A 24,595-nucleotide genomic window follows, 5' to 3' on the forward strand; every position below is an offset into this window, starting at 1 on the left:
CTCATGTTCATTATACATACAACTCTAGCTGCAGGAAGAGTTTTATTTGCTCTTACCGAGAAGAGCACTTGAGTCCTAATTATCCATATATCCTTCCTTTCCCTTCCCATTAATAAAACTAATCATGCTCTAATACTACGATTATGCCACTGGGGAAAAGTCCATTTTTGTTCCAGAACCTCCATGTTTGGCTTTCCCTTTATCCCAGAGAGCATTTGCAGGTGACATCCATGACACAAATACTTAAAATGGAATATTGCTTCAGAAATATTTCTAAGCTAAGATGACCCACATTTTATCAAATTTGCGAGCCATAGTTTTGATTTTATTATAGCAACAAGGGCTGGACTTTTGCAGAGTTTTGTTGTGAGAGGTTTTGGCCTGTCCTAGAGAAGATTGCAAATTCTAAATTATTTTGTGGGCTGACTTGATTTTACTGTTTCCGAAGCCATTGCCACTCAGACTTTCCAGCCCAATTACCCAATGAAGGGGATAACGTCAATAGACTTTTTGTTAGGGTCCACAAAGGTGCCCCTCTTTGCCACTGTGGGAGAAGAATAGAATAAGCCTTTCTTTGAATTTCTCATTATTGAAGATTCAGGAAGTTCTTGAAGGGGTGAATGAATGTACAAGAAATGTCTGTATTAAGTTGGTTGCTCTCGTTTCTCATTACTATAATTTATCCCTTTTGTTCAGAATAAAATCTTTTTCACGGATACATCATCAAATGAGAGACTTTTTGGGGAGAGAGATGAGATATAGTGAGCTATTTGCCACTCACTCCTAGGACCTAAACTGTAAATATCTGATGGAGCGACATACTTTTAAGATACTGCTTCTTTGTTGTTAGATTTTCTTATCTAACAGAATCATGGTGTATTAGTTGATGAAAGGTGAACTATGACAAAGCTGCCTTTGAGCTTTTGCTTCTTGGGAAATGTTTGTTTCAGCTCTGGGTAGTTAAACTAAAGCCACATCCAATATTCAGTGTATTTATATGAGAGGAGGGTAGTAGCAGTAGGGTGTGGAGAAGACTCTAAAAATTCAATCTAAGTCAAATATTGAACAGATGTGAAAACAAATCCAAGATCCAAGCTCGTTAAATGATTTCCTTGTGGTCAACAGTGAGAGGGCAGTGCTGTAGCTTCTGGGCTTCTCTTTTTTTTTTTTAAAGATTTTATTTATTTATTTGAGACAGAGAGAAAGAGAGAGAGCACATGAGAGTGGGGAGGGTCAGAGGGAGAACCAGACTCCCCGCCGAGCAGGGAGCCCGATGCGGGACTCGATCCCGGGACTCCAGGATCATGACCTGAGCCGAAGGCAGTCGCTTAACCAACTGAGCCACCCAGGCGCCCCGTGGGCTTCTCTTTTATGAAGACAGGTCTCAAGAATGAGAAGATGAATGCCATCGCCTCTTTATGGAAAAGCTAGTGAAGCAGGAGATTTGTAGGTGTGTCACATATGTGACTTTTGCTCTCAGAAAGAAACACTAAGGAAAACAAGACACAATAAAGAATTACTTTGTAACTCCCCGAACACTATTACCCGGCGTCCTCGGAACTTCCTTCTGCAGCCCAGCATGACCTCAGGCCAGCTTCCACAGATAATGATTATATGGCGCAGTCATAATTACTCAGAACTCATGTCAGTTCTAGGATCCTGTAAGACACAGGGTGGAGTGACTTCCAAACTTTTCACTGTGACTCACAGTAAGAAACATTTTACAGTTGGACCCAGTGCATCTACATTTAGAAACATTTTAGAGTAGGACCCACACACATCTGAAACAAAAAAAAACTCATGAAGAAAACAGCAGTTACTCTTACTATGTTTAATGTACCCCCATCTCTTTCTCTCTCTCTTTTCTTTTGTTCCATTCTATTTGGCTCTATTTTATTTAAAAATAAAGAAAGAGATCTTGTCTTGAACCACTACATCGATCTCCCTACCCAGGAATGGGTCCCTACCCAGGAATGGGTCGTGACCCATGGTTTAAAAAAGGTGACTCCAGTCTGCTCCTGGGAGCTCACTGCCCGGAAATCCCTGCTGCCCCCAGGTCAAAACTCTGACAACTGCCCTGTGTATTCTGCAGCAGAGCTGGCCCCGAGCCTTGTATTTTTTCACAAGTTCGTGAAGCCTGACCATCCTCTCTCGCTCTGAGCCAGTGGTTTGACAGGAATAGGGAAGTTTACATTTGTGCCTCCTCAGCCTTGGTCATAACACTGGAACAGCTGCTGCCTGATTCTAATCAGCTGAATCTGAGCTCTGCAGACTGGGGCGGGGAGGTGGGGGGGGTTACTAGATCCACGGTAATGCGGCATCTAATTCTTTGTTATGGGTTAGAGCAGAGCACAGACTTTCTGAGGATAGGACACTGGGGGGATGTGGGAAGGAGAGGAGGAATAGGGGGAAGAATTAAATCTGTCTTGGGAAGGCAGTGGTGAAAATCACCTGAAACAGAACAAAACAAAATCCCCACCTCTGCCTGGAACCGAATGGTGATTTGGAATGGGAGTGGCCTTTTTTGTTTGTTTGTTTTGTTTATTTTGCTGCATTTATTTCCTCTTCTAAATGCCGGTACCTGCCCCAAGCCAGTTTGGATGTATCCATTCAGGAAAGTTGTAAAGAATAGAGTGGAAAAAAAAAAAAAAAGATGCCCACAGTCCGGCTGGGAATCAGACTCCTCTGCTGTGTATATCATACTGCCCATTGCCATGCTGAGTCACAAAGTCACGGCTTCTCTTTAACACCATGTCCTAGTTCATAGGCTTCACGGTGTCAGTTTTGCAAAGCATTGGGGTGAATTTTTGGTAGGTAAATGTCCCTTCGGAGTGTCTTCTGAAGGGAACCTCTGGGCCGTGCATTGGAATCAGGCCTTTCTCAGCAGAGAGACAAAAGCAAACACTGTCATGAGCCATCTTCACCCGCTTTCCTGTGTGTCCGTGTGCATGTGTTACCTCACCTGTCGGGCTGTTCCCACAGCGGCACGTGGAGACAGCAATAGGGTGGCTGTGAGGAGTTTGTGGGGAAAACGTGCAAAGTGAGGCCCAGAGTGGAGGAGGAGGCCCAAACTTGGCGGTGTTCATTGTATCCCCAGTGTCTACGACAGCGCCTGGCATGTAGTTGGTGCTCAATGAGTATTTGACAAATGAATGAATAAATAATGTTGGCTACAATTATAGTTATTATAATATAAAAAAGATACTTACATAAGAGGGACTGATCTGGGCTGAGGAGATAAGAGCACATCTTTCAAAGAATTTATTCTGACTTTGGGAAAAGAGAGTCCGTTACAGCACAATCTTACAATCTTTGATAGGTTCGCGCAAGTACGCCGGTAGGCACGGCTGATGTCACCGTAACTAGAAGTGGTTCCTGCTGCCAAGGAGTCACAGTCTGGTTGCAGAAGGCAAAGGTTATAGCCCAGCACTGGGGATATGAACAGGAAGGGCCTCCATATCACACTGGGCTGGGATTGGAGACAGCAGTCCAGGGAGCCGGGGTTTGGCAGGATCGACAGGCACTAGGGCAGCAAAGGAAGGACTGAGAAGGGCTTCTTGCCCAGGGAAGGGCCTCAACCAGAGAAGTTGTGGGGGCGGGGGACAGACGACACCACCTGGGCAGTCCCAACATGGCCAGGGCAGTCTTGAGAAGGGATCTGGGTTGGGATAGAGGTCCTACTGGCCTGGCAGGACCTGGGGTCCTGAGCCAGTTGTCTCCTATCCAGAGGGCAGTGAGAGCTATTGAAAGGTTACAGAGGGGCAGTTTGTTTTCAAAGAGTTGTACGCTGGAAGCAGATCACAGGGTATGGCGACGTGAGAGGTAAACGGATGAGGAAAACCAGTCCTACGGTGTTGGTGTTGTGGGGGGCAGGCCCGCATGCTGTATTTTGGGAGGTATCCCAACTATAGCAACTTCATGGTGGCGAGCAAAACAAAAAAAGAACCTTTGTTCAAAGAGGAGACCTTTGTTATTATTACTCACATATAACAGCCACTGGAGGGGCACATGATAAGCTAATAATAAAGCCACTGCTACTTTTATTAGGAAAACAGAAGCCTGAGCTGCTGACTTTTCTAGCAACTTTTGCAGGACATTTAAGTCCCTCTCGCCGGCCCTTTGTTCCTGTGTTGCCATGGAGTGTCAGTAACCCGGCTCAGAATAACCCGGGCAGTGACATGCGAGGTGCAGCTTGCTTGCTGGCCTGGTGGCTGGCCAGGTTATACTGTTTTCATTGCTCCCGTCTTGGGAGGAGCACTGAGCAGCTGGTTGCCCTGGCAGCTATGAAAGGTGGATGTCTCTTGGCTGCCTGGAGTTGGAAATGCAACCCAGACTTGCCTGCCTACTGAGCATGTGCGGCTCCTGATGCAGCTGATAGCGACTGAAAATAGCCCACGGAGCACCTGTCCCTTGTACACCAGCCCCTGGCCGACTGCCATTTAGGACAGTGGGGACTCAACTTGGTGGATAGGTGAGGGGCTGCTTCATTTTAACGGTTCTTAGGAAGATCTTGGGAACCTTTGGCCCTGGCTTAAAGGGACAGTAAGAAAGTAGCAGCCATTAGTGGGTGCTCACAGTGGCTGCATACATAGAGCATGTGCCGAAGACGCCATACAGTTCCCTTTGCTTGGCCAGACTGTGGTCCAGTAGACCGAGGGTCTACGTTTTCTCCTGGAGATGGTACCTTTCCTGAAAAACTCCTGGAAGGTAGCCACCCATGGTTTACATTGCCTCAGTTTTAGGATGGGGAGGCATTGGCTTAAACTATTTTGTTTGACTTTCTACCTGTTCTTTAATCCCCGTGATTGTCAGTAGATCACCTCTACAAGGTGTCTCATTGCTAGATTCTTCGTTCTCAGCAGTCCAAATGAGGGCATAGAATAGAATCACAGCAGGGTATGGGGCTGTCTGTTCCCCTTTGGGACTCCTTCCATTGCCTTCTGGGCTTTCATCTCTTCAGCGGGCTTGCCATTGTTGGGCACGGTTGGCATGTCAGTGTGGATGGAAGCGGGCTCTGGAAGGAAATGCTTCTGAAATGACTGGTGGTATTAAAGCTACTATTTAAAAGTGGCCCTTCGTAGATACTTGGGTTATCTTTAGGCTGTCAGTGCCCTGCAGCTACAGGAGCCAGTGGGAATCCGTGGAAACTCTGGCCTGGTGCTTTCGCCTTAGTTTGTGTTTAGATATTCTTGCTCCCCAGCCAGTGGCCTCGTGACACATCTCAGATTTAGCTGCCTTTCTTCTGCCAAGGTCCAAGATGATTGTGGAAGCTGGAAATGGTGTGCTGTGACATAGAGATTGGTGGGGGTGGAGGGTGGGGGAGGGAACGAGTGTTTGCAAAGCCAGTTCTGGTTCACAGCAATCTCAAAAAAATGCTTTTTGGTTTCTACTTTTGAGTGTAGGCACCCGGAGCGTTTCTGTGAGCTCAGGGGTGAAAAAGAATAAGCTCAAAATGACCCAGACTCACCTATGTCATGGTGACTCTAGGACCCTTTAGTCTATGACTAATAAACCAGTCTTCTTAAGTTGAATTTGGGAATTAGTGAATTCTTGTGGACCATATTAATTAGACTGATAGTGGAAAGAATACATACAAAGCAAAGATCAAGTTAAAGGCCGGCATACAGATGCACAAGGCATGTATTCATGGGATTGGAGGCATGGGATGCTTCTGGTAATTAACCTTGCATGGTGTTCTGGGCCTGGTAGGGCCTTAGGATGTGAGTTGGGAAATTAGGGGATAGGGAAGTAGCAGTATCAGAGGTTTGATCGGTGCCCTTGTTTTTCACTCTTGGATATCTTAATCTCTTGGGCTTCATCCAGGTTGGGAGCAAATAGTCTAGCAAGCACCTTATTCCTTCTGTGCTTTTTTTCTGGGGTGGGGTAGAGTAGGGAGCTAGAGAGGAGGAATTTAACTAATTCTGGACATTTTTACCTTTGGCTTTGGGTGCTGCAATGCCTAGAGGCTGGCATCCTAAGACTGTTGTCCAACAAATTGTAGCCCTGCCCATCTTCTGAAAGATTTATCTCTGTGGTTTGAAAGCTTCCAGAAAGGGTGTGAGGGTGTGGTGGTGATTTGCTGCTGGTAAGTAGAGCAAAGATTGGCGACCCTGAAGGCCCGATTACTGGTAGGGCACAGAAGGGCAGGTAGAGGGGGGGAGCCTTGCGCTGAAGCCGCCCTGTAGTTCCTTCTCCACTGTCCTATCCCATGTGGAGCCCTTGGTTAAGGTTTCCTAACACCAGAATTTTCCATACAGAGCCTGGCTAGGAAACCCTCACTGGAGCAAGGCATGCACTCCCTCGTTAGCCGGTGGATCGCTGAGAGACAACCCACATGAGTCAGGCACACCTCTTCCCACACTTACGAACAGAGCTTCCAGCCTCAACATTGGATAGATGGGACTACATCGCTGGTTCTCTTCAAAGCTCAAACAGGAATGGCTTCCCTGAAATGTTTATTATAATTCACCGGGTCTTTTTCTCTTCACCCTCGGGCTGTGGTACTCTCTCTTACTCTTCCTGTAAGTGGAGCTTCGCTCAGACCTGGGCATTGTCAATATATGGGGTGGGGATATTTCCTGGTCTTTAAAGGAATTCCTTAGTAGGTAATTTCCATTAGGCCTTGTAGCCATTTATTTCTCTGAAGCAGAGAGTCACGAAGTTTGAAGACACAATGAAGAAATGGGTCATTATTTTCCCCCTGTTAAAGAGTTGCTTCATAGACATGGGGCAAGTGTTAAAGCCATGTCTTTGCTACATTCTGGGAACCATAAAAAGCACGGAAAAGACAGACCAATATTGTCTTAGGTCAGTACCCCACAATGTTCTTTAACTTGTTAGTCACTTAAACACAGGCCAGGTTTTTGGCTTTGAAATCGAAGGTGCGGCTGCTGCATTAGGGCTTAATTTACAGGGATTATTTCAGAGACAAGGAGTCAGCCCAGACACAAAATAAACAGATGGCACTTTTTTCACCCCCCCTCTCAGCTTCAGCAGTTCAAATGCAGGATGACTTGGGAATCCTTATCACCTTCAGCAAAGCAAGAAGGGGAAAATGATGTAATTCACTCTTCCTCACTCCCTGCTGAAAACGCCATTACTTTCACCTAGAGGAGGAAAATGGCAGCAAATACCAGGGGGCATCTTTCTCACTGCCAAGCAGGCAAGTCCTGCATGACTCCCCTCATGTGGTAGAAGTCAGGGCACTTATGACGTGTCAATCGTTCTGGTCACCTTCGCATTGTAGTAGCCCAAAGTCCTCACATCAGCCATCCAAGGAAGGACCATCCAGAAAAGCCCTGCTGTTCTATTAATGTATTAAGTAATTCCTTGTTTTAGGGACGCTTGTATTTTACCTCTTTCTTCTAACAGACAAACAGGCAAACAGAACACCTACTGCACCACAACAAGTATTAATTTTCTACACTTGTAAGCCGGAGTAGGTGAACAGATGTGACTCTATGGCGAGCTCCTCTAGGAAGAAGTGGTTTGCACAGACATGCTGGCTCAGTGACTAAGCCTTGCCTTAAGATCTCTGCTGACATTTAAAGACTTTATAGGCTCAGTCTGCTCTGAAAACCAGCATCATGTCTCTTCCCACCTCTAAATCCTTTCTGTGAGGAGAAAATTCATTCTGAAGCAAATACTCATCAGGCTTGTACTCCTGTCAATTGCTGAGGCAGGTGGGGTATGTAACAGTGAGCAGAATAGGCTCAGTTCTTACCCTCATGGTGCTCCTATTCTGGAGGAAAGACTTGGACATTCAGTAGCCAGATAGACACATGCATGGGGGTGTATGCAGGTGGTTCCTACTTTAGATCTGAGGGTATGAACAAAGGCTTCTCCGAAGGGAAGGCAGATGCTAACTAGGTAAATGGGGTGTTGGCAGGGAGGGAGTGAAGCCTTACCTGTGGAGGAAATTCCATACTTAAAGGGCCTGACATCCTAGAGCAAGAGAGGCCTTCCAAAAATGGAGGGGTGATGAGGGGAGCCTAAAGTGGTAGAGATCAGCTCCACTAGGACTTCTGGCCACATGAACCACCCCATCTGTATTTCAAGAATCATGGCAGGCAGAGAGAACTACATCTGAATGGGGATGCCGTTTGCTCAGTTCCAGAACGCTGGAGGAAGGGCACATTTGTAGCCATCATCAGTTCAAAATCGTGGGAATCCTGCAATCATTTTTTGTTGTTGTTATTCTAATTTATATGTGATCCTGTTTTGTCTTTCTTAACTCCTGGAATAGGTTTTCTTCTTGGCTTTACAACTTTGCCAAGTATTGGTTTCTCTGATCAGGGAAAAAAAAAAAAAGTGATTTGGGTTCCCTAAATGGGTGTTTTATAATGAGAGTATTTAGGCTCCTGGTGTACTGTATTCCCGAGCATATAGCTTGCCTTCTTGCCAAACCATCAAATGCCCTTCACGAGGCGTTCCAGACTGACCTTTGTGTTTCTGTCTTAGGAGCAGGCTTCTGGCAGTGATACCTGGCATTGCAAAATCCATCACTGAGCCTTTGTTTAATGCCAGAGATCTGAAATGCTTTCCGATTCTGGAGAAGTGCCAAGCTGCGCTCTTGGATTAGGAGGCCATGGAAGGACTCCCATATCTATAAGCCTAATATAAGCTGTCATTTCAAATGAATGAATCATTTATGCTGTTGGAAAGAGTCCAGGGATGTTTGGGGTTCGTTTTTTTTAGCCTGTAAAATTCTGAACTATATGACTTTTATAAGAATAGTCTAATCACCACATTGTTATTTGTGCTGCTTTGAGGTGAGTTCTAAGAAATTCAGTCTGTTTCTTTTGCCGACCTCTGGGGTCATAGCTGCAGGCTGGTTTACTTGTAGCATTTTCTCATTTGTCTTTCGTGTCAGACTTTAGTGGGAAATATGAGGTTTTGTGTACCATTTGGAATGATAATCAGTTTAAATGCTTTAAAGTATTATGGAGTGCATGACAGAATGTTGAGGATAAGCCCATAGTGTTGTGCTTTGATTTGTCAAGTCCCACTTAAAACATAAATGCGAAGGGCACCTGGGTGGCTCAGTCAGTGAAGTGTCTGCCTTCGGCTCAGGTTGTGATCCCAGGATCCTGGGATCGAGCCCCATGGCGGGCTCCCTCCTGAGCAGGGAGTCGGCTTCTCCTGCTCCCCCTGCTTGTGTGCTCTCTCTCTCTGTCAAATAAATAAATAAAATCTTAAAAATAAATAAATAAAATAAAACATAAGTGTAAATACTTTTACTCTGAGGTATAAGATTATCCCAAACTGTGAACATTCTTAAAAAAAAGTCCACAATGCTCTTTGCTGGGCCTCTTCCTGTGACAGTCTACGGTTAGGCTACCAGAGTAGCTGTGTCCAGATGATGAGCTGAGTATCGCCCAGAACAAGAAGGATCTTTGAAAAGATTTGGGATCCTGAGCCTGGGCCTCTGGTTGTGGAGCCCGCCCCTAATCCTCCCAGACTGGCTGGGAGTCGAGGACTCCCTGCTGCTTCCAGTCAGACCCGGGCTGCGAGTGTGTTCACAAGGACCCGGTTCTGGGGATACAAAGGGCACACAGTGCCAGCCATAACACTGAGTAATGCTGGGAGGTGCCTTTTAGAACAAACAATGTGGGTGAGCTTTGCAGACAGGGAATACCTCTGGCTTGACATTTAAATTACTGAATTATTTAAATGAATGTCAATTAGGTGGCGTAGACTGGCTGCCTTCTGCCAGGGCACTTCCTAGTTATTTGCACAGGCAAAGTGTAAAGTACTTCATATCAGATGTGGCGCTTCCTGTCTGTCCTGTTGAAAATCAGTCACTGAAGGTGACTATCCACGTCTTGGTACGTCTCGATGTGTACGGTATGCCTATCACTGTCTGAGAGATTAGAGGTCCAGACTCTTACCTGTGGCCCTACAAGGGATTTTGTGATCACTCTTGGATCCTGTGCGCCACCCCCGCCCCCCTCCAACGCACTCCAAATAAAATATCACAAGCTCACACATGTTACGGTTATTCCTAAATTTTGACGAGGCTAAAACAGTGAGTCATGGGCATTTTGGGGCCTGCTGCGTGCTTAGAATTGTGGATGTTAAGATATGAAAATGCTCCTACCTTGCTTTTAACCTTCTTTGTTGAATCAGTAATCCTAGCTCAGAAATCTTTTTGGCATCTCTTCCACTAATCCACTCTGTTGGATGAAGCTGCCAAAGTGGCATTTAACTAATGTGTGCGTGCGTGCAGGCATGTGCGTGGGACATGTGGTCATTCTTATAGACTTATGAATTCAGGGTCTTCATTTATACTTGGTGGTATATAAAGAAGAGATTCATGAAGGGCCTCTGCTAATTAGTTACATGGAAATATACAAATTAAGAAGATTAAATGTTGGTGAGAAGCACAACTGGAAGTGAAGCTGGTGAAGGCTTTGTACTTTTCCCATTAGCTAACTGCTGGACTGAGCTCATGGTTCTTCATAGCAGACATTAAGTTAATTACCATGTATCATTAACAACCATCTTTCTTCCCCTTTTTTCTTTTTCTGGATTGTGGAGGTGAGGCTATGAAAACTCTAGTTTTTGACACCTTAAGAAGAATGACCTGTTTAAAGGTAGTCAACCCCAGGCCACTCGTGTACAACTAGTGAAGGGATACAAAGATTCAGGGAGAGTGTTTAGTAAATGAATGAATCCCTTGGACTTAGTTTATGATCCCCACAGGATAAGATCTGATTACAGTTTATAACCTGTGATGCCTGTGTGCACTGCAGAATTGGGTATAGTGAGTTGACTTTTACTGAAGATGGTATTTACTTGAGGCTGCTCAGTTCTGGCAAAATTCTTTAGGTTACATTCCAGACATCTGTCAGACCATCCCCACATCCTGTCAAACGATAGGAACCTTGGAAGGGCAGTCCACATCTTATGTCTATGGAGGTAGAGTTCAGTTCGGGCTCTAATTTTATTTATTAATTAATTAATTATTTATTTTTTCAGTAGGCTCTACCCCCAACTTGGGGCTTGAACTCACGATCCTGAGATCAAGAGCTGTATGCTCCACCGACTCAGCCAGCCGGGGACCCTTAGGGCTCTGATTTTAAAAGCAGAGTTCAGTCTGAGAGCACAGGAAAGGAATTATTATTGTTGTTATCTTATTTTTTTTTTTAATTTTACATTTTTTATTATAAACACACGATGTCATTAATTGTTTTGTACCTGGACCATCCATTTCCATAGGCTCGATGGTGAGCAAGGCCTCTGTTGTCTAGCGTTACCTGTCTGTGGTTGCGCCTAATGGACCACAGGTGCAGCGAGTTGAGTAATCCGTACTCCTCAGTCCATTATCAGTCCATGAACAGCTACTCTCTTACATGGCTTTCATTTTACCCCTTCATCCTATCCCCTGACCCCTCAGCCCCAACCCAGCGTCCACAGACGCAACCTCTTCAATGTGGTAGTGTGTATCTTTGGATATCTATGACCTTTGAAAATATTTAGGATTTTATTATTTATTTATTTATTTATTTTTTTTGAAAATATTTAGGATTTTAAAAATATATGTTTGTGTTTCAGATTTTCATAAAGGCATTATTGCATGGTTTTAAAATACAGTATTATAAATTCCCTGCTGTAGGTCACAAACAGATCAACGTGACACCATTAACTCTCCCCCTTACCCTGCCTATCCATTTCCCTCCAAAGAGTCATCACCTGTTGGACAGCATCGTTGGCAACCCTCAGCCCAGCTCTGTGCCATTCAAGAGTGGCAAGCATGTCTAGACTCCCTAGAAATATTATCTTTCAACTCACTTTTGGCAAGTGTAAACTTTCGCTGGATTATGTCAACAGATATATATGTTTCTCATCCTCATAGAAATAGATTGGTGCTGGAATTTCTCTAGGCAGGGAAAAGAAAGACTATCTTCTGGCTCATTAAAATTTTTGCTCATTAAAAATGTCTGAGGCTCTTGATTCTCGGGGGTGAGACTGTCAGCGGCTATTTTGGATTTTCTGCTTTCAGGCATGTCTTTGCTCTTGGATGAGCCCCTTGTGGTTTTCAAAAGAACTAGCAAGTCAATTATAAATAGAAGGCTTGTGTCTGTGTGTCTGCATGCACTTACTTTGTGGGATGAGGCACCCACATTACGGTGGGTAGTGAACTATTTTTCACTTCTTTGAAGAGGGAAGAAGAAAGATTAAGAACACTTCTCTCTTTCTGAGATAACCCACGTCTCTACACACACCCACACAAACCTGTGTAAATGAACTTGACATTTTCAAAGACCTTACCTTAAGGTCTCCTCTTGAAAGCACAGCCACCCGACCTGTTATTTTAAGAAAGAAGCAGTTACCTCACAGACCTGCCACAGAGGGTTCGAGAATGGGAAGGCAGTCAGTCTGTGCCATAGGCCTTCGGAGCAAGCTTCTGAAAGCTGAATTTCTTTATATGAACGCTGCTTCAGCACCTCTAGGGCTTGGCTGTTTACATTCTGTCTTCACTTTTCTTCCCGACTAGTGCAAACTGTTGGGACCAGCAAGTCTGAACTGATCATTCTAACAAGGGAAGGGAAAAGAAAGAGTGGTTTGAAAAATGAGATTGCAAATGAGTGTTTCCTGAAGAAGATAATTAGGAGGTCCAATTAGGTGTGCTTCACTATGGATAGTACGTTTCTGCCTCTTTCCATTGCACCTTGGACCTAGTGGGTGTGGACAGCTCCTGGGGTCCTACCTGTTACCTCACTGTTAAAACATTGTTCTGTTCCCTCTGTCTCCTGGTACGCTCATCTTCAATAATCGGTGCCAGTTTTTTTCTGCCAGTCAAAAATGCGGAAGCAGATATGAATTTCCTTTGTAATCGACATGAAAACTTGAGTGTTACTACCACTGAAAAATTAGTCTAGGCATCTAGCTGCAAATATTGGTAAGAGGTATTTGTAATTATAGGCTGCGTCCTTGGAAACTCGATTATACTGGTAAATTACAGATAACGGCAGGAACACCAGCATTCCTTGTATTACAAGTTGATGGATTAGTATGGAGTTGCCAGGACCTGATATTAACAATTGCCATATATTTAGGAGCCTTTTTTTTTTTTAAACATAAAATAAAGCTGATGAGCATTATGTCCTGGAAAAACATTTTATTTTGATGCAAGAAAATTGGGATGTGAGAGCCCATTTGGCCAAAGATAACGTGAAAACCGCAGTGGGGGAAGTTCATTGTCAGAAGCATGTGGGTATATGATAACCATTCGTTGGCGTGGTATGATCTAAAAGAGTACACAGCTCGTATAAATGCACTCATATATTGACAGGTGATGATTATTTGGTGGTTGGTCAAGTGAGAGATATAACAAAATGTGGACATTACGGCCAGTGATGATTCTTGGCCTGACTTTCTGTTTGGTAAATGTGTTGTAATGGTCTTGGAGAAGCTGTCTTGTTCCCCTGATGGGAATAAAACCCATGTAGTGATTTTTTTTCCCCTTCCTCTTGCTCTTTTGCAGATGAGAAGCCCAAGGTGAACCCCAAACTTTACATGTGTGTGTGTGAAGGCCTCTCCTGTGGGAGCGAGGACCATTGTGAAGGCCAGCAGTGCTTTTCCTCACTGAGCATAAATGACGGCTTCCATGTCTACCAGAAAGGCTGCTTCCAGGTCTATGAGCAGGGGAAGATGACCTGTAAGACCCCACCATCACCTGGCCAAGCTGTGGAGTGCTGCCAAGGGGACTGGTGTAACAGGAACATCACGGCCCAGCTGCCCACTAAAGGTTCCCATGGACTTTTCTATTTCTAGATCAAGGGTTTCTGTTGGTGGTGTTCTGATTCTGTGTGGGTTAAAGATGGAAATAGCCACGAGGCTTTCCTCCTACTCTTTGAACTAGAGGCCATGAGTGACAAGAAAGGTAGCTCTAGGTGAGGAAGGGAAAGGCATGGCCTTTTGGAGTCTAAAGGGAGGATAGATATCTTTGCGTAAGTGAGCAAGGTAATGGCTATCTTGGGGATGGCTTGGCTGGCTAGATCTCTCTTGGTAGTCATGTGCAGGTGAACAGCTCCTCTTTCTCTTCAGGAGCCATGATTTCATAATTTCTGAAACAGTTGTGCTTGGTGAATATTCATCTCGATGTTGAGTGTGTAGGAAGGAAAACGAAACATAAGCCTCTGGTGGCTGAGTGGAATAGGTTTCCTTCTTTATGAGGAAGGAGACAAAGCCTCACTAACCTTTGCTCCCACATCTGATTTCCCAGTGAACCATCACAGAATCTTGAAGCTGGGTCCAAGTTCACATGAACCTTGTAGTTTGTGTGGAATCTTCTCTGTGTCGTATGTGTATGGATTCCAAATCCAGTGGAAATCAGTCTTCCTCTGAAACTGTTACCCCATAAAATGAGCCCTAATTTGCTATCTCAGAGTCCCTACAAACATTTATGTTCCTTAGTCTTTGTCGGCTCATTCCAAGCCAGTTGATTCTCTTAACCTATAGGACATTTTTAATTGGCGTAATTACTTAATTTTGCACTCACCAAGGAAGAAACAAACCAAAAAAGTGGAGTGGGAGAGGCTACTAGGATCGCCCACTGCCAGAAATGTCAGCTAGCAGGGGAAGAGAGAGAAAAAGGAAAAAAAGAAAAAGGAAAAAAAACGGATACAGGATTCTGCTGTGCAGTATTTCAGTTATGGTGATGACCTGAAGGCATATAGGAAGTGTTAATTCTGATACGCAAATGGGGTTGAATAATAAAAGAAGATTTTTAAAAGAGAGATTAAGTATTTAAATAGCTAAAACTAAAAGGGTACCTGATGGAGTAAACTTTACTCTTAACCTTTTTGAATTAAATTGTAATTAATGGAGTGGATGGCCGTGAAGAAGTATCTGCACTCACAGAGAAGTTACACCTACAGTACGGAAAGTTCCTAATCTGCAGAACACTTCGCAAGACTCCAAGTTGTAATAGAAAATTTATTTTCTTTACTTAAGGAATTTCTAATTCAATTAGGGAGGCACCATATTTATAATTTAATGTTGTATATAATTAGTTTTACACTTTATCGTACAAATGACATGTACTATCGGGTATTATGTGCCAAGTCGTTGATTAACTTGGATTTGGAAAGTTAAAAGACATGTATAAAGGCTGTCAGGCTTGCGGAAGGATTGTGGATTGTGGAAGGAGGCAGAGACGTGGAAGAGGCCTATGTGAGGAAGAACAGGGCTTTTGGTGACACCATGTCCTAAGGGGTCTGTCATTCAGAGATGATTATTGGTTGGGGACCTTTTAATTATGGACCATCGATATCCAACCAAGAAATTTTTTTATTTAACTCACTAGGCAAGTAGAAAGTCTTTGTGTGTTATTTGCCCAAGTGGTAATGCACGGATGTTTGAATGGGTAATGTGATAATGCCAAGCGAGGGGGTGAATGAGTGATTAGGCGAGTGAGTGAATCAGTGAATGAATGTTTTGAGTGAGTGGATATTGAATAAGTGAGTAAAAGAACAGATGAATGAATCGGTTCCTAGGCAGAAATCGTGATGTGGAAAGATCAATGAGAATTCAGTGGTAGACATCCAAGATACACTGAGGAGAGAGACCACAGATTGGGTAATTTGTTTTTAACTCAGATAGCACTTTCTCATAGGAATATTTCATCATAATCTCTGTCTGTGAGGGCTAAGGATAAAACATTTGTACAGATCAAATCTGCCTTAATAAGAGTAGTACCAGAGTACTACTTCATATCATAAATGTACTTCCACATATGTGCATCAATATGGTTGGTTCTCGGTGGATTTTTTCAAACTCCAGTTGTACCTAAATGAATAATGGTTCAGACGACCAGGCCGTTGTTCAGGTGTTAGGAAGTATTGAAGTATTTTAGTTTATAACAGTTGTGACTTGGGAGACCAGGTGGTCAGGCTCAGGAGCTACTCGTTAGGTATCGGTTGTGCTAAATAATAAGTAAACCGTGAGCCTTACAGCCAATTGCATTCCTTTTCTCCCCCATCTCCAGGGAAATCCTTTCCTGGAGCACAGAATTTCCACTTGGAGGTCGGCCTCATTATTCTGTCCGTAGTATTTGCAGTATGCCTTCTAGCTTGCCTACTGGGAGTGGCTCTCCGAAAATTTAAAAGGCGCAACCAAGAACGCCTCAATCCCAGAGATGTGGAGTACGGCACCATCGAAGGGCTCATCACCACCAATGTTGGAGACAGCACTTTAGCAGTGAGTTTGAGACCCCAGGGAAGCCCAAGCATACCAAAGATGGCTAAACATGCATTCTTAATTTCACCGCGAGATGCTGACCAGTAGCTGGGGACTGGACAGTGCGCAAACGTACCACTGGTCACTTGAGTCCTAGGCAAGCCTGTGTTGGCACCTGTTTGGTCTCCCCTATGTGAGAACATTTATTTTAGACAGACATTTATTTTCAGCGAGGGAGGGGATTTATTTTAGTGGATTCTTGGTAGGTATTTTTCTTTTGGGAATAAGGGAAAAGGTGCAGGGAACGGTTGCCTGTAATTTTGGGCGGGGGGCTTTGGAGTAACTCAGTTACTCTATCTTTAGCAATAAAAGTGCTTTCAAAAAAAGCACCTTTGCTTAATATTAAAATCAGTTTCCCTTCTAGATTATTTTAACACCCTGTAATTTAAGACTTTAAACTTGACATCCAAAAAAAGCAGCTATTAAACTTTTCACGCTCCTGTGCTGCCCCCTTGTGGAGCGTAGTCTTTTGGTTAAATCAGTGCTATCCAATAGGAATAGGTGTGCCACATCTGTAATTTTAAATTTTCTAGTGGCCACTTAAAAAAAAGTTTAAAACCCCCCCACCATAGGTGATATTAATTTTAACAACATATTTGACCTAACATATATCGTTACTACCATTTCAACATATAATCATTAATCAGAAAGAATTATAAACATGCTATTTTACATTCTTTCTTTTTTTTTGAACTACGTTTTAAAAATACGGTGCATATGTTACACTCACAGCATATATCAGTTCAGACTAACCACATTTCACTTGCTAAAAGTTAATATGTGGCTAGTAGCTACCCTCATGGATGGCTCAGGGTCAGACACCATTGTGTTTATATGTTTTAAAGTTATTCTTTGCATATTTTTCAATGATGAAATCACATTAAAAAGTGTCTTTCTTTTTTTACTTTTAAAAATTGTCAAGTGTCAATTTGAAAGGAACTTTAAACTTTAAGTGAGAAAAGGGAACCACTTGCTATAAATAGGTTACCATAAAATGCAAAAGAGAACTGATAACATTCTGAAGCGATCCTATGCTGAGTCTGATGCCTCTTCTGAAAAAGGTGAAGATTTGTGAGTGTTAGGTATTAAAGACAGGCTGATACCCAGTCGAGACTCTCCTTGTCATATTTGATGGAAGGCCATCAAGGTAGTAACTTTCTAATGTGATCCAGTGTTATTTAATGTCATGGCCATGCGTCAGCTAAGATCATCTCGTATTAAGTCTTGTTCTGCTAGACGACAAGCTTACGAGTGTATGGTAGGTCTGCAGGTAAGCTTGCTCTCCAGCTTCCTCTCTGCTGGAGAAGACCCACCCTCACCAGTCTCTGTAACTCAGGTATTATTCTTGGACCAACCTTGGCGAGTTGTTAAAACGTCTGGTGGTGGCTGATACAGGCTGAGAAATATCCCATCCTCCCGCCTTCCCCATCCTTGGGCCACCAGTCAAGTGTACATTTGTGTATGTGAAGCGGGAAGGAACCTCGTTTTCTTTCTTTTACCTACCTGTTTAGATTGTGGTATGGCGGAACTGGAGAAGAGAGGAGATGAGGATGTTCTGTTTCCCAAAGTAGAGAAATACAGTTTTTCATTAGAAATGTACTTAGAAGTTTGTTTCCCATATTAAGGAAAATTCAGTGAGTTTATTGAGTTAGTAGCAAGATATGAAGCTGAATCCTGGCAAAGCTTTAGCAAAGCAAGATTCTAAAGGAGATTAGTCAGAATTCCATTCCCCAGAACTGCTAACCACCATGGCTGATGATAGGGATATCTGGTGTAAATCACTGTTTAAGTAGCTTCTCCAAGTTTGGAAGAGGAATGGGAGTGGAAGCTAAAATAGTGTTCTCAACTCAACTATGTTAGGGGACAGTATATCGCGATGACAACACAGCAAAGAACACTGTTTAAAACAAGCTGTCGTTATTGGCCTATATACTTTCTTATTTAAGTGATAAGCTCATTTATGTAATTCAACAAAGCCTATCTCACTGAACAGCCTCCTATATTGAAAAAGAAGCCTTGGGGTCCAGAAGTTGAAGTAGATGTTTGTTAGTCTTCGGCTGAAGCCACCCCCTGCCTTAAGTCTATGAACTAGATTTAAAATCACGATTATACATTATGAAAAAAAACATTTGTTTAATTTCCAGAATTATTCTCTCAAAAAAAGTGAATGAATAACGAGAAAAAAGAACAGCAAAAGAGATGGTTAGGGAGATGTGAAACTACTTCATCTACATTCAATTTCTTGTTGATTATCCATTTTGTGGTTTTTAAGGATTCTAAATATCTTCCTTTGGATGTTCAGATTTTGGTAATTTTGCTGATCAACAGTACTTCACAGTGGCTCAGAGTAAGTAAAAAAAAGATGAAATTCACACAAATCAATGTATTGCTTTAACAGGCCAGCTAAAATGTTTGGGAAAGAATGAGCTTTGGGGAATGTTAGCTCAACACTACCGCAACCTTACAACCATCACCATGGGCACAATACCGTGTATTCCAAATAATCCATTCCTGTTACAAAGAGACATCTACTCCTTGGCTTGCACTGAGAATCAAAAGGAAGAACTTAGCGAATGAACTAATTGGGAATTTTTTTCACAATATGTTCATTTTTAGAAGTAGGTTTGGGGCATGGTTTTATGTTGTTGTTGTTTTTTGTTTTTTTCCCCCCTCTCTGATTTGTAGATAATTCACACCTAGAAATGACACTGAGGGTTAGGTTTTGTGATGCTTTTGTTCCTCACCTACCCAAAGGGTGACCCGTCCAGGTGGCCCCTCTGCTTGAGTGTACCAGCTAGATGACCCACGTGGCCACTGGAGCCTTTGCAATAGAAACAACATTAGAGTTGTTTGTTCCTTATTCCTGATTTGTTTGTTCCTTGTTAGAGTTCCTTAGTTGGCATGTCAACTAAAGTGAATCTTTTCATAGATACTTATGAGAAGAGCAGAACGTGGTTAGTTATGCCCAGGCCTTGGACTTGAAGGCCCTTCCCCTCTTTCTGCTCTGTTTGCTCCTCTTTCTACTGTTTCCCCTTACGCTCAGCCCTGCTTCTTGGACTTTCTAACTTGCATCTTTGACCTTGTCCACCCAGCTTTTTTTTTTTTTTTTAATATTTTTTTTTTATTCTAAAACTCTGGATGCAAGAAAAGACTACTTATCCCTCAGGAAAACCTATCATAAAAAGGGCCAGCTTCTGGTTTTCCTAAGAAAACCCATTCTTTCTCCAGTGGTCCACGCACACTAACGGGCCCCATATCCAGGATTGGCTTCTCCGTGCGAGTTACAGTGATATGCATGCTTGTACTCTAAACTGGGAACTGTTTCTCAGTAGTTTCTTTTTCTCCTTGTCTTGAACCACAGGATTTATTGGATCATTCATGTACGTCAGGAAGCGGCTCTGGTCTCCCTTTTCTGGTACAAAGAACAGTGGCTCGTCAGATCACACTGTTGGAGTGTGTCGGTAATCTTTTTTCTCTTCTTTGTGGGTTGTATGCAATGTTAACAGTGGCTGTAGAAGCAGGATGGAACTTGTGTTACCTGTTGCTCGTGAAATGACAGGAGACGGTGTGGCTCCGTATCTGGTCTCCGTGACTTGCGTCGGAGCACCTCCTATTGTTGGAATTCTTGTCCAAGGAATGTGTGGCTAGTTGCAAGTAGACCCTTTGGGATGACAGGAAGGCCTGAGAAATGAATTAGCATTGCTGCTTCTGACTGCTGCAGGCATTGAGCGATCTGAGGGGAGTAGGCGTTTGGACAATACACTTGCCTATGGCAATTCTCCAAGCCCTCTCACTCTCCCACTGCCTTTAAAAATACTGAGATAAATTTACCAAAGCTACCTTTATAATTGCTTTGTTTAAACAAGAGCAATATCCATTTCTCTATGGCCTCTCATATTTTCCCTATCTAGGAACATGTTTATATATAGATGCATTCATAATGTGTATACAGTTTATGTCCCTTCTTTCAGTTTTAAGCTCATAGACATTTCCATATATCTGTACACATCACAAATATTTTAAAAGATTGTGTAACAATGGTCTTCTGAATGATCACTGAATCGTAACAGTACTACTTGAGAAAGCTTTTGCATGCATTGCACCTTTCGAGTACTCAAAATAAATTCCCAGGAGTTGGGGTTCCTGGGTCAAAATTTGTGACCTTTTTATGGCTTGTTTATAAATTGCTGGTTGCCCTCTGGGAAGATGGTACAAATGCCTTTTTTGGAGGGCAAGTCCTGAGTTTTATTAGTTTCACTTGTATTTGGCAGGTATTTGCAAGTCACGTGGTAGTTGTCATTAATTTCTTTTTGGGCAGCATGTAGGGATGCCCAGGGGGTGGTGATGGTTGGCCGTGTCTCCACACTCTCTTCCTAGTTCTCCTGGTTTCTTTTCACGGCAGCTCCGGTCGTCCCATCCTTGGCTTTTGGGAGGTAGCTGGACGTCGTAAGCTGCCTTTACCGCTGGTGGAAGAGAAGCATGATGTGTGGCTCAGACACAGTCCCAGTGGTCGCAGACCCAGAGCAAAGGCAAGAGGCTCCCGCTGGTCACTTGTGTGCCTGCAGGTGACACTTGAGCTCAAACTACGCTTCTCTTCCACCGTGGACTGTGAGCAGAGAAAACACAAATGGAAACACCCCAAATGTGCCCACTGTGTGCAACCGGGGTTGTCCTCGTGTACTGCCTGACATCCAGTTTGCTTAGGAACAGGGGTATTGGGGTAGGAGTGAGAAGGCAGTGACAGGGGCTGCTTGCCTGTCTTGCTTACTCCTGCCCTCCTGTCCCGTGGCCACTCACCATTCAAAGAGCCGCCGATGTCCGTATCAGTTTGCAGAGCCCAACCCCAGAGTCCAAAGGGCAAAACAGTATTGTACCTTTACAAACACATACTGTTTCTGGTAGTGTAGATATGCTTGAGCATTTTTGGAAATCGTGTAAATTCAATTATAGCATTTTGTTGGTTCAGTGCTAAAGACTTTCATAAAAGCAATGCCATTTCAGTAGCTTATAGTTAGTGTTCATGTGGTACAGCCTTGAATAAAAATGTATGTGATGAACTGCTTGGATAGTATGTTACCATTTTGGGTTCAAAGTTGGACACGATCAGTTGTTACCAGATAGTGATTCGTGAACCCCCCAAATTTCAGATACTTTATGGATTCCCATGGGGGCTCCGTGCCCTGTATGTTTGGGCAGTTCTGCTTCTGTTTTTAGGAACTTCTGAATAAGGTTGCATTTCTAAAAAGCATTTGACAACTTAAAAGCATTTGAAAACCATTGAAGTAGGTTTCTATTTTAAATCTGTCTACTTATCCTGACATCCATCTCTGTTTCCTTAAAAAAAAAAAAAAAAGATTTAAGGCAACTTTATTGTAATGTATACAATTCTCCAGGATATTTTTTTCTCTCCTTCCTAATGAGACTGTATGAGGACAAAGGGCAAATAAAGATACAAAATGTAACCAAAGGCAGGAAAAGCTCAGCATACTGTTTCCCAGCAGCCTGTTTGTAGTGTCTTAGCACTGGCCTTCATCTTGAACTCCAAATGCTGGGCAATTGCTATGACTGTATTAAAATTAGTCCTGCTCTAAATACTATTTTTGCGACCTGACAGCAGCCTACAATGATGACTTAGTGGCCACATTTAACATCCTTTTGGATTAGTCATTGGTATTTCATAGGGACATTGTTTGTCAGGAGGGAGTCTAGATTGAGTGGTTTTGATTTTGTGTCAGGACCTAATCCCCTGGATAGGGGATTTCTTTCTCCATGTTTGGGTTCTCGTGGCTTAGTCTGTGAGCAAAGAGCGGTATTCACGGGTGTGCAGGTGGTGCTGCAGCTGCTGATTACGAGCCGTGACTCCCAGCAGCCCCTTGCCTGGGAGAACGCCCTGCTGCCCTGCGAGGTGTATCTCCCGCTGCATCGTTATCTAGGCGCCGCGTGCGTCTTCACCCTGATTATACCCCGTGTTGATCCCCGTAGTCTTGTGGTAATTACCTGCTCCTCCCAGCCTCCCTGATCCCCCCTACCTGTAGTGAAGGAGAAGAACGGAGGAGGGAGCATGTCACTGACAGGCTGACAGTGGTGTTGCTGCTGCAGGAGGGGACATGCACCCCACAGAGCTGATCACAAACTAGAGTCACCGAGATCTGGGAAATGCTTTCTCCAAGGGGCCCTTTCAGTGTGGCCCACTTCTGGCATCCCAGGGGCTGTCTGACAAGCAAATACCCATGACCAGTGTCAGGAATCAGAACTGTTCTGGGATTATGTGTTTTAAGACTCTGCAAATCCTCTTTTGAAATAGATCCGCTGCCAAGAAATCCTTTAGGGAAGGTAGTGGCTGCTTGTCGGTCTCCTCCACAGCATTGTTTTGTGTGTGTGTGTGTATGTGTGTGTGTGGTGTGTGTATTTTTTTGGATCCTTCAGAACACAGATCTCAAACTTAATCGTCTCCCTTATGAAAAACATAAATGCATATGTAAGTTCGCAAATTTGGACTCCCATGAAAATGTCCGCGTTGACCTCGTATGAGGGGAAGGAAATCCAGTCAGCTATTCAGTTTAGCCACATGTGCTTTTTTTTTTTTTTTGGCTTTTAGCACATTGGAATCGAATACTCTGTACCATTTTGTTAGTTTTAATAACTTCCGTGTGCTTTTAAAAACCATATATGTTTCATACCTTTTGATAGAGGAATTTAACTGTAAACCTTGTAATTAGCAGCTAATTGTACAATGTTGATACTGGGGGTGTTGGATTTGCTATGGCAGTGGGTGGCTGGAGGGGCAGGTTCCATCTTACTTTTGTATGGCTTCACAGGCGAAAGGTTGTGGTATTTAGATCCCCAGATTAAGTTTTTTCAGGTACACAAAGGGAGGGGGTAAGAGTTGCAGGCAAGAAATGTATTGGCTCCCTCCCATGTCACCTCTGTGTTGCTCTCCCCAGGGAAAGGCAGGTATGGTGAGGTGTGGAGGGGCAGTTGGCAAGGGGAGAACGTCGCTGTGAAGATCTTCTCCTCCCGGGATGAGAAGTCATGGTTCAGGGAAACAGAATTGTACAACACTGTGATGCTGAGGCATGAAAATATTTTGGGTAAGTACAAAGATAATCACCTCATTAATTTTATCTAGAAAGAAATAATTGCCTACCTTTGCCCTCTCCGATTTGGTGTATGTGAATTTGCAAGTCTCCCCTGAAAAGTGATAATAGGAATCATCGGCATTTATGTCATGTTTAATTTTCTTTTAACACTAATTTCTTGTTGAAATCTGCAAAGAAGCTGAGTTTGAAGATTCTCTGGATGATGAAAATGAAATCATTATTGCTAATTCTTATTCTGTAGGTTGTTATTTAAGCAACAAGAATTTACCCCATATTGTTCACTTCAAGGCTTCATCCGTTGTTCTACTTACCGCACCCTTTTTGAATATTTATTGAATCAAACTAAGAAAGCTCTTTGGACGATTTCCTAGAGATTCACAGCTCCCAGGGACATCGTAATTAAATGCACGTTCCCTCAAACTAGGCATGGTTTTTAAAGCCCAGATTTACAGAGGGATTTAGCATCCATTTTAATTTGGGAACTAAAGCTTAGAACCATTTGTGAAATCTGTGAAGAGTCCATTGAAATACTGCTGTGGAGGTATAAGGGATGAGAATGTCCTTGTTCCCTTTGACTTGTGTGGTTTTGGAAAGTTTCTCTCAATGTGTTTATACTAATACATGTATGATGAATGCTGCCCAGAGTGCCTCTTTAATAGTGGATATAAAGTTTATAGAGAAATTGACTCTACAGGATAGTGTTGGCCACTTCATGGCTATTGGAGGAGATTTGGCTCATCAGAAGGTCATTGCCAGAATTTATTTCTATTCTGTTACTGCCAATTTAGTATTACACCTGAGTTAGGTTGTCTGCCAAGAACAGTTCGACAGTTGTCTAAAGCACGGCGGTGTGTTCCATCTTAGAGTTGTGTGTTTCTGCGGTTGTCTTCTCCCCTTGCCTTACCTGTGGGGCCCTTGCTGTCACCCAGTCCTCCTTGCTCATATCGTTGCTGGTGGTCTCCCATCTCCAGTCCATCTTGCCACCCTGAGTTATCTTTCACTGGGTAGCTGAGATCCTCCTCCAAGTGTTTCTGACGACTCCTCCACTGCCTAACATTTGTGCCTTCTGGGCCTGGCATTCCAGACTCCTTATTTGTTGGGGTCCCAAGGAGTCTCAGATTTTCTCTACGAATATCCCCAGATGGCAGCCACTTTGGATATTTGCCACTTTTTGGGATCGCCATGCACATTCAAGTGTCTGTGCCGTTGTTCGTGGTCTTGATCACGCATGATCCCCACCCCACACTCCA

The 24,595-nt window shown here is 43.4% G+C and overlaps 1 protein-coding gene across 4 annotated transcripts in view; it reads left to right on the top strand.

Moving 5' to 3' along the window:
• The window catches only part of ACVR1 (activin A receptor type 1), a 126,727-nt gene that overhangs the window by 71,544 nt on the left and 30,588 nt on the right, over positions 1 to 24,595 (top strand). For all 4 annotated transcript variants that reach the window (XM_035007986.1, XM_035007988.1, XM_035007987.1 and 1 more), the window contains 4 exons: positions 13,490 to 13,753; positions 15,995 to 16,206; positions 19,607 to 19,706; positions 23,190 to 23,336. In XM_035007986.1, the coding sequence (XP_034863877.1) occupies positions 13,490 to 13,753; positions 15,995 to 16,206; positions 19,607 to 19,706; positions 23,190 to 23,336 (723 nt within the window). The remainder of the gene's footprint in view (positions 1 to 13,489; positions 13,754 to 15,994; positions 16,207 to 19,606; positions 19,707 to 23,189; positions 23,337 to 24,595) is intronic.

This window comes from Mirounga leonina, unplaced genomic scaffold (assembly GCF_011800145.1).
Source record: "Mirounga leonina isolate KUSES-001 unplaced genomic scaffold, KU_Mleo_1.0 Mir_151, whole genome shotgun sequence".
Classification (NCBI taxonomy): Eukaryota; Metazoa; Chordata; class Mammalia; order Carnivora; family Phocidae; genus Mirounga; species Mirounga leonina.